Below are 10,641 nucleotides of genomic sequence, written 5' to 3'. Positions count from 1 at the left end.
AAAAATGTACATAAATAGGAATTTCTACTTTTTCTGCCACAACTTCATTTTGTGGCAAGTCTTTACAAAAGCTAGGTAAAGAGGTACAGGTAGTCCCAAAGCCTCTTCATGGCCGTAGGGGCAGTTGGTTGTTATCCACTAGTACCATGTCTTCGGCATAGTATTAGGTAGCAGAGCCCAATACTATCCTCACACTGCCTTTTACCTCCCCAACTTAAGTCAGGTACCCATTTTCATACGGCGGAGTGAGGAAAGTTGTGTTAAGTGCCATTCCCAATGGCACAAGATTGGTAGCATGACAGGATTCAAACACAGGACCTCGGGGTTCTGGGCCCAACACGCCACAGTTAGACCACATGACCCCACATAAGCAAGACAAGATCTAACATCTCACCTGTTTGGCTATGTTATCCCTGGCAGCGTTGGAGTCCCTAACTCCCGGCAAGTCCACTAGGATGGCGCCACTACTGCACACTTCACAGTTGGGGATCTGAACTTTGACCCGCTTCACGATTGGCCAGAGCTGACCACCTGACCTGTCCCGTGACCCAGGCCCCCTGGCGGGAGGGGCGTCCATGGAGTCCACATATCTATCAATCTCACTTCGAAACTCCCTGGCCTGGAACGGTAATATAGTGTTGGCCAGTGGTAGGCTTTGGTTGCAATGTCCCATTCCATTACATAAATTTTTATTGTACCTTTTGTTATGGTCTTTGCATCATGCATTCTAATCTAGCATTGCCACCAGCAATTCCACACTTAATACATTGTATGTAGTTTGCTAGCAACAACTTTTGAAAACTTATCATTGTGGCGGCCGCTTCATCGCGAATATAATTCATAAAACCACTGCGATTTCAAAAGACTGCAGAAATGGCTTGAAGAAAAAGTGTAAGGTGTTTAATCAGTGACTTAACTACACAGGAAATTTTTCTCCCAAGATCTTGAAATGTTAGCTGTTAGTTTTGAAGTGTTTGTGGCGACCTGTTTTCTGCAATGTTTGTGACAGTGAATATGGCTTATTTCCAATGACTGACGAATGTATTATTATCAAATTGTTTCAACCACAAATTTAAAGCACCACAAAATCTCTTTCCCTTCTTACCATGAAGTAAAGACATAGCAAAAATAAATGCATCTTACAGTTTACAGAGCAAACTCTTTTCCTGTGTATCTAACAATTACACAAGGAATGTAATCAATCAATCACGTGCATACATACCCTTGACTTTGAGATGTGTTTGGTGGTCCCCAGTAGATGTCGTACGTGAGGTAACTTGGAGAGCACATCGTACGACTCCACCCTACCATACACCGCCTTGATCTTGCTCCAGGCTATTCCTGCCTCAGACTGGGGGTCGGGCTTCCTTTTAGCCTTACCGTCCTCTCCTATCAGGTCTGTTAGGAGCAGACGGAGCTCATCATCCCATTCCTACAGATAGGCACAATGTAGTTTTGATAAATAGAAACTAAATCCTTTTACAAATAAATAGAAACTAAATTCTATTAGAGATCTCCTATCAGATCTGTTAGGGACATTACAGATCTCCTATCAAGTCAGTAAGGAGCAGGCAGAGCTCATCATGCCATTCCTACAGAAAGGTACAATGTAGTTTTGATAAATAGAAACTAAATCCCACCTTTATCAACTTGACAGGAATCATTGAGAATGTACATTGAGAATCTTGCAAATCTTATTACCAGGATGTCTAACTTTCATTAACTAAACTTTACATTGTCAAGTTACTTGTGGATTTTAATTAATTCAAACTTGTACAAAATGTTGCACTTAAATGTCACCAAAAGGATACCAAAAATTCAATTTTTTAGTACACACTATGATATATGCTACAGGAGAGGACTGCAAATTCAAGAAACAAGTTCAAGATGCAGAATGGTGGTTTCTAACTGGAGACAGAAAATAGACTATCATCTATTAACAGGTGTTGAATCCCACATTCATACATACATTTGAATAATTATACACCAATGTCACTGGCAGTAATAGTTTGTTTGTTATTAGTTCATTACAATTATGCCGGAATAGCAAGTTGGTATCTCTTCAGTTGTAAGAAATTGTACACCTAGCTTAGGTCTTCTTGTGCCTGTAACTACAATTAGATAAACGGCATGCTTCTGTTTGATTTTTCTCTTATTAGACTAAGAACGAATAGTTACGATATATTCAAACAAATGAAACTTGGAAACAGATGCCCACAACTAACCTTCCTGGACAAAAACTCGACCTCAGCCTCGTAGTTTTTGTTCTTGTCGTTGTTGGAGACCTCGACCACGACAGCGGTGCAGGCGCGCATGCCGGAGGTGGGGAGGACGGAGGACTGGTCCAGCAGGGCGTTCATCAGGCTGCTCTTTCCCGCGCCCGTGTCGCCAACCACCGCGATGATGGTCTCCGGGAGGGACATCTTTTCACCCAGCTTAGCAGCCTCCTTCCTGTTAGAGTATAGCTCCATTAACATTTACTGTAAACTCATTTACTTTTGCAGTGGCATTATTTGGTGGTACTGGTTTGAGGGATAACAGTGTTTTTGCAGCGTTTTTTAAGTTGCATATTTTCATAGTTAAGTTGTACAGTAGTAATATGATTGGAATACATACATTGTCATGAATTCCAGAGATCACCGCAAAAAAACATGCAGGGATAAACAAGTCCATTAGCCCGATTGTCCCGGCCAAGTAAAAGTGCTGTTCGGGCAAGCAGAAGTGCTTCCCCACTTGCCCGACGGGCAAGTCAGAATTTCCAGATGTGACCCGCTCAAATTACCACTGAGTGTGACAGCACATGGGGCTGAATGCCTGCCTATATTGACCATGTCATTTTTAAGCCAGTAGAGACATAGATTTTGTTGTTGTTGTCCTCTTTTAACGTCTATTATTTCGCTAGACGTGGTCTCTTAACAAAAGTGAAAATTTATGAAAGTGAAAACACATAGAAAAATGTAATTTAAATTTCGGGCAAGTGAAAATTTGGTTCGGGCAAGTAAATTTTTAATTTACTCCCCGATAGGACGATAGGAATTTTTGAAAACTTGTCTAACCCTGACACAAAATAAATGCAAATATTTTAAGTTTTACAGTATCCACCAGGATACATAACTTATGTATATCCACCACTTTGAAAAACATAGAGAAGCACAACCTTCATGTACATGTAGGTATGCACAGTTTAGATACGCAGGAGTGTATCAAACGAGGACGTTGCATTGGAGATACCTCGACACATTTTTTTCAGGGTGGCACTTACATAATAGTGCTCCAGCATACTCGTGTATGTGATACTTAAGTGATGTTTTAATCAAGATTCTTACTTCCATGCCTGCACCCTGGATATGTCCTTTAAGCTGGGCTCCCTGTCCAGTGCTCCCTGTAGACTGGCCAGGATGGTTTGGCACTGCTCCATGTATCTGGGTGCATTGTCTGTGGTCACCTTTCCTGTAGCAAAAAAATTGTTTATTGTTTATTATATGCACACAATACAAAAAATCATGAAATGAGTAAAACCTAAAAGATTTATCATGGGTTTCCCTTTAACTGCAGTTAATAACATTTTGATGTTAATATATATAAGCAACCTTTTAGCAGTATCTTTCAACAATGATGGAAGAGAAAACAAGTTTTTCCGATCTTTTGAATCTTACTCAAACGATAATGTTTATATCAATATATATCTACTTGACAAATCTTTTCCTAGATGCTTTTCTGTACATAACATGAGCATGTTCGCATACATTGTACTATGCCAACATTTTTGCTATAATAATACTCAGAACACGAGCTGCAATACCTGGAGTATCCACCAGGCGGCGTCTTGTCCTTCCAGCATTAGTTGACAGCACCCCAGGGGTTTCTTCAGTCGTTCCTGAGTTTTCCTTACCCTTCCCCACACCTGGGGTTGTGTCTGCTGTCTCCTTGCTAGACGATAGGCTTGTTGACTTGAAAGCTGGAGGTTTTGTTACTGTGTCTTTTGCACTTTCTCGGCTTGTTCCAAGTCCAAGGTTGTCCTCAGTTAGTGCTACGTTTGTGACGTTCTTACTTGTCTTAATTTCTGATGCCTGCACAGCTGCCTTATTTGCCTTTTCTTGAGCTGATATAGCTTTTCCTACACTAGTTATAGGAGAGTGCAGACTGGAGCTGGTCTCCATTGATGGGATGCTGTCATCACCAAAATTGTCATCATCAAAGTCAATGTCATCAATGTTGATGTGTGGTGCGCTGAACTCATCATCATCATCAAAGTCGCAGCTCAGACCCTGCAGGGCCGCCTCGTTACTTTGCTTTTCTGTCTCCTCAATAACAACTTCATTTGCATAGTCTAATTCACCAGACATTCCAGCCTTGGATGGCTCCAAATTCTGTTCAGTATCAGGGCAACCCTTTGATGCAATGTTGGTCTTTTCTGCAGTGCTACTTGTTGGTGGTGACTTTGGGGTACTGGAGCAGCCATCTTCATCATCATCATCATGTTCACTGCTTGCATCATCATCATCATCATCATCATCATCATCATCTTCACTGCTATTATTGCCCTCATCATCTTGATCACTCTCATCGCCATCTTCCTCACTGTAGTACTCAGCTCCATACTCCATAGAGTTAGAGGACAGAAACCTGTCGTTGTCTGAGTAGTTAGAATCCTTGTCAGATTCCGAGTCAGAATAACGTTCCGGCGAGGGGAGAGATGAGTCAGAGTTGACATCAGTACCACTACCACTGTCGTCTTGCACAGTAATATCATTGCACACTTCTGGTACTACATCTTCTTGAGAATTCTGACCTGGCTCTTTACTTTGACTGGGAGGGACTGTACCATTGTCTGACGGTAAGATACTAGATGGCTTTTCAAGCCTTACTTCCTCAGTTGATGATAAATCTGACTGCAACACATCATTGTCAACTTTGTTGTCTACTTCAGCCAAATCCTGACATTGCACTTCTTTTATCTCAATGGGAGAGTGAGTACTACTAGCAGTGTCAAGCATGATTTCACTACAGTCCTTATTGTTTACAGCATCTGTAGTTGTCAAGGGACCATTCTCTGAGAAATCATCTTGTGACAGATTCTTAGTAGCCAACACTTCGTCCTCACTGGCTTGTGCAGGACTTTCCTCAATACTTTCTTCCAATGGCATGATATTTTCTTTAGCTGAAAGTGACACTAAGGAAAGGCTATTACTTTCTTTATCTTCAGAGTCTACTTCTACATTGTCTAAATCCTTTGAGTCACTTCCTGTTGACAAACATATCTCCATATGCACTTCCTTTGCATCTACTGTAATTTCTTTGTCATTATGCTGTTCTGGTTCAACATGTATGTCCATCTCTTCTGTAGAGGTCTCAAGTTTATATCCATCTTTGTCACTGGTTTCTCTTTCCATGGCTACATTCATCTCTTCAGGTGTATCTGTCTCTTTGTCGTCTTTTGTATTTGTATTGTATTTGTCATTTGTATTGGATGTTTCACAACTTATTTCTTCTCTGTTCTTGTCCTTTTGATCTCGTTCAGGTGTTGGATTTTGTTTGTCTTGGTTGGCTTCGACCTCATGCTCCTTGTTGTCTTCCTGGATATCAGCAAAGGTCTTACAATCTTGGTTTTCTGATGAAGAGATATACTTCTGACTGCTGTTTACTTCTTCTCTATTATCTCCAATAGATTCCCTACACACGTCAGGCTGCTGTGGTCCCTGTGGTGTTATTTCATGTACTTTTAGTGTACCTTCACTGCTTGGACCATCAAGATCTTTTAATACCTCCTGAAGCCTATGTCTCTTCGCCTCTGGTGCATTTTCTAGCATTTGTTCTTCGCTGTTACGCCTCTTGTTTGGCATTGTCTGCACTTTATCTTCTGTCACACTAGGTGCAGTTACTTCCGTTCCCAAGTCTTCCTTTTTCTTTGCTGCAAAGTTCTTCTTCCTGAAGAATTCATACACGGCGTGTTCAATAACTTTCCTCTTGTCCACCTCAAGACTTGAACTTTCCTTATGAGTGAAATCGTCCCTCTTTTTGGCACTTGAGTTGCTATCTGATGATGCCATTTCTGATACAGGTTCAACAGAGTCCTCCATAGGTGTAGTTTTGGGCTGTTCTTTCCAAGCATCGCTTGCAAAGAACTTCTTCACTTCCTCTGCTACTTTCTGCTTTCTGGCGTCTTCTGCTATCTTGTCCAACTTTGAGGATATCTTGTTGACAAAGAAACGGTGAGCGAAGAAATCTAAGACCACGTCTCTCACACAGTCTGCTCTACTTTTCACCAAAATGAGTGGCAAAGACATCTGCTTCAAATGTGCAGTGTCTACAACTTCAGGTATGTCACATTGCACTTCAAAGCTGTCTTCTGTGGCACATGGCAAATCCTCAGCAACATTTTCACACCCTTCAGATGTGACATCCATTGACGTAAACCCTTCAACCTCAGTATTATCTTTCTCTTCCAGCTGTGCATCCAGGAGTAATCTCTTGTTCTGTGGCAGTACTGTATCGTTCTCGTCATGTGGCCTTTTTGAACCTGACATGGCTTCAGTTCCAACTACACATGGCTGATCATCTATGGCAGTGTTTTTCTCTTCAACATGGTTGTGTGTATTGACATTATCTGCACACAACAGTTTCCCATTGGCACTCTGATCAGATTCAGTGTTAAGCTGTCCCTTTGACCCAGACTCCTCAAGAGATGAATTAGAAGCCTCTTCCTGATTGATATGAGGATTTGAAATGTCACGTTCATTGTCATTATCCCTGTCTTGATTCTGCTGCTCGTGTGAACTTGAACTCTCGATCACCATGGAGATCCCTGATGTCACCACCCGTGGGTTGGATTCTGTGACCTTGACAACATCTTCTTCATCTTCTTTCATGTTTGGAAGCTTTCCAGTCCCCGTTACTTGAGTTTGCAAAACTTGAGACAAACGTGCATCAACAGGAGATATCTCTTCAAGTGGGAGGACTTTGTTCTTCTCCTCTTCAGTTTTAGTTTGTTGTGTGCTTGTCTCTGGGAAGTTGCCTGATGGTGAATCCTCGTTATCTGTAGGCTCTGATATCTCGTTTTCAATCTTTTCTTCATTGCTCTCTTCTTGTGGATCACTGACGTCTTTGCTTTGATTCTTTACTTGATGACCACAACTGGGATGTTCCTTGTGTTGTGAAACAGACTGACTACTGTGCCTTCTTTCTTCAGCCTCCCCTTCACTGTCGGACATTTGTAAACCTAGACCAACCCCTTCTATGGGTGTGTTGCTGGGTTCCTCTTCATCGGAACTGGAGCTTTCACTCTCACTGGGATAGTTGTTATCTTCAGCTCTGTAGTCGATGGAGTCTGAGATAATGAATCTCGAGTCCCTGTCGCTGAAGTCGTCATCCAAATCATCCCTGCTTGGGTCGTCATCTTCCTGATCGTCTGTGTCCAAACAAGAGTCTGTTATGTCCCAAGTCACTGACTTCTTGAAGCCTGTTGTACTGTTGTTGTCCTTAGCATCTCCATTTTGTGTTCCAAAGTGTGTAGGCATTGCTGTGTTCTCTTCATTTGCTTGTATCTCTGCAACGACTTTACTGTATAAAGCTTCCCTGCTGTCTTCCTGACTCTCAGTTGGAGATGCCACAAACGGTACTACTCCTGACAAGCCGAAGTCACTATATGTCGAGTTCTGACTCAGTGGCGTTTCCACGTCCTCATTTTCAACATCACTCTGTGACTGTGAGGAATTGTCACCATTCCTTCCACTTGGGCTGAGTCTCAGAATTCCCATGTGGTCGTCAGAAGATTCTCCACTGTCAAATTCTCTGTTTGATCCCTGGCTTGAGGGTATCGTCTCTTTCTCTCTCTCGTTCTCTGAGCTGGGAACATCGCACGACCGCTGTGACAAGTCTTGGGATGCGTCTTTTGTGTTGAAAGTTTTAGAGACAGTCGGAATCTCCGGTGAACATTCCAGATCCTCAAATTCCTTTAAGACCCAAGCAGTACTGTCATTCGGAGCTATCTTTAGGGTGCTCTTCTCATGTAGCTGTTCTCTAATGGGGCTGGGAGGTGAGATGCTTGGATCATTATCCACACTCCCAGGCTCACTTGAGACAATATGATCAGATACATCTTTCACTTGCTTATTTTCTTTTTCTTCAGGAGAGGGAGTGATGCTGGTACGTTGAGAAGTGTGTGACACGTTAGTCTCTTCAAGATCATTCTCTTCCTTCTCCATTCCATCAGTCAATGGAGCATCTTCTTCTACCTGGAGCACAGTTGTGTCATCTATGGCTGACCTGTTACATGGTGGCTCTGGTTTCTTAGGTGATTGCAACAGTTCTGACATCTGAACTTCGTCTTCTAAGACGGAAGGCTCTGTCAGTGTTGGATCAGTGACCTTCCCTTCCGTTGGCATTGTCTTATCTTCTGACTGACTTGCTGTTGTGTTTTTGTACTGATAATTGGTTAAGTCATCAATCTTGACATCAGAGTCTTTTTCCTCTGTCTGATTAGATGGGTCAGTTGAGGACAAATCTTGTTCATCCTCTGAGGTCTTAATTGAACTATCATCTTGTATCACCTGTATGCTTTCATCCTCCACTGGCTTAGGAGACGTGGTAGTACCATCTTCATCTGTCAGTCTCTCTACAATAGGACCCTTCATCTCTTGCTCATCTGTAAGGGCTATCTTTTTCTTCTCAGCACTATGATGACTCTCATCTGATACATTATCATGAGACTGGACAATGTTGTTCTTAACTGGGTCAGGACACTTGACTGGAGTGTCTTCATGTATATCAGTTAGTTTGTCTGGGAAGGGATCCTTTTTCTCTTGCTCATCTGTTGAGACATCAGCTACCTCTTTCTTTTCAAGGCTAAGATGATCCTCAACTGATACATCATCATGAGACTGTACCATGCTATATTCCACTGGCTTGGGAGACATTGTTGCAACATCTACATCAGTCAGTTTGTCTTCAAAGGGATCTTTTATCTCTTGCTTATCTGTTGGGACATCAGCTATCTCTTTCTTCTCAAGACTAAGATGATCCTCAACTGGTGACCGTGCAATGCTATCCTCTACTGGCTTGGGAGACATTGCTGCAACATCTACATCAGTCAGTTTGTCTGCAAGGGTATCCTTTTTCTCTTGCTCATCTGTAGAGACATCAGCTATCTCTTTCTTCTCAAGACTAAGTTGATCCTCAACAGACACATTATCTTGAGACTGTACCATGCTATCTTCTACTGGCTTGGGTGACATGGTTGCAACATCTACATCAGTCAGTTTGTCTTCAAAGGTATCCTTTATCTCTTGCTCATCTGTTTGGACATCAGCTATCTCTGTCCCCTCAACACTACAGGGATCACCCTCAACTAACACCTTATCTGGAGACTGTCCACTGCTATCCTCCATTGGCTTGGGAGACTTGGGAGACTCTTCAAAGATTTTTTTAGGTGATAAAGTGTCTTCTACCAAACCATGTATGTCTGGAGTTTCCTCTCCGGTCTCTTTTGAAAGGACACTATCTTCAGTTGATTGCACAGAGTGTCCTGACGACATGTCTTCATATGCATCCCTTGAAGATACTGCAAGAAGTGTTGGTAGAAACCCATCCTCCATGGCACCAGCTCCAGCTTTAGTAACTACCATAGGATCATTATCTACTACTTTGGCACTTTCAGCATCTTTCTGACCTTGCTGTATGGATGCGTCCATGTCTGTTTCATCCTGAGAAGAATGCTTGCTGGGCTCCTCTCTCACATTTTCTTCATCACCAAACTGTGCATTTTGCTGAAGTACTTCTTTCTGTTCATCAACAGTAACTTGCTCATTGGAAGGTTCTTGGGCCCCATCCTCTGGCTGTTTGTCTGCTTTACTGTTGTTAGTTGTGTTATCTTTTGAGGTCAACTTCCCATCAAGAGTTTGGACTCCAAGCTGATGTTCATTTTGGCTCACTTCTTGTAGATCGACTTCATTAGCAAAACCAGTTTGGACAAATTTCAGGGTCAAGTCTAGAGGATGGTCTTCCACATGCTCTTCTGCTGTGTCTGTGCTACTTACTTTTTTACCAACGCCATTTTGGTCTTGATTCTTAGATCCGAGAGACTTGGTAGACCTAGCAGGGGATTGCACTGGTGCACTTTGCTTGGGATTTTCACTGCAGTTGTCCTTGACATGGTTACATACGTCTTTTTCTGACGCCTTTCCCTTTACCATGGTCTTCCTCGTTTCGTCTAGGAATCCCATTTCTGTGTCTGTGTCTGATTCCAGTGACGACTCGCCTGATTGGATGCCCACATCTTTCTGGGTCGTGTAAGGACGCGTTGATGACCTTGACCCAGGGTTTGTGACATGCCGACCTTGACTTCGGGTTTGCGGCCTTCGTCTCGAACTCGGAGGTGTGGTTTCACTACTGCCTATGGAAGAGGCCCCTCCTTGTGTAGGGCGGCCATGTGTAAGTACAGCAGGGGACTGTGCCTTCCTTTTGGGGACTGTCTTTGGCACTCGGAAGGACCCAAGCATTTCTGGAGTTGTAGGTGCAGCACCCTATGACAAAACATCCAACACAAAGAACATGTACATGTTTTGCAATGCTATATGCATGTGAGCTAAGATACACATGAAACATACGCTTTTTGTTTCAACATCTAAATTGTTATGGTTGTCA

The 10,641-nt window shown here is 42.6% G+C and overlaps 1 protein-coding gene across 1 annotated transcript in view; it reads right to left on the bottom strand.

Moving 5' to 3' along the window:
- Positions 1-10,641, bottom strand: part of LOC118418142 — a 28,839-nt gene that overhangs the window by 11,604 nt on the left and 6,594 nt on the right. Inside the window, exons 6-10 of the mRNA XM_035823976.1 lie at positions 3,803-10,520; positions 3,327-3,450; positions 2,226-2,451; positions 1,223-1,432; positions 395-619 (exon numbers count right to left, since the gene is read on the bottom strand). Coding sequence (XP_035679869.1) covers positions 395-619; positions 1,223-1,432; positions 2,226-2,451; positions 3,327-3,450; positions 3,803-10,520 — 7,503 coding nt within the window. The remainder of the gene's footprint in view (positions 1-394; positions 620-1,222; positions 1,433-2,225; positions 2,452-3,326; positions 3,451-3,802; positions 10,521-10,641) is intronic.

Source organism: Branchiostoma floridae, chromosome 6, assembly GCF_000003815.2.
Source record: "Branchiostoma floridae strain S238N-H82 chromosome 6, Bfl_VNyyK, whole genome shotgun sequence".
NCBI classification, from domain to species: domain Eukaryota; kingdom Metazoa; phylum Chordata; class Leptocardii; order Amphioxiformes; family Branchiostomatidae; genus Branchiostoma; species Branchiostoma floridae.
Note: the sequence above shows the minus strand (reverse complement) of the source record. Positions and strands in the feature narration are given on the sequence as shown.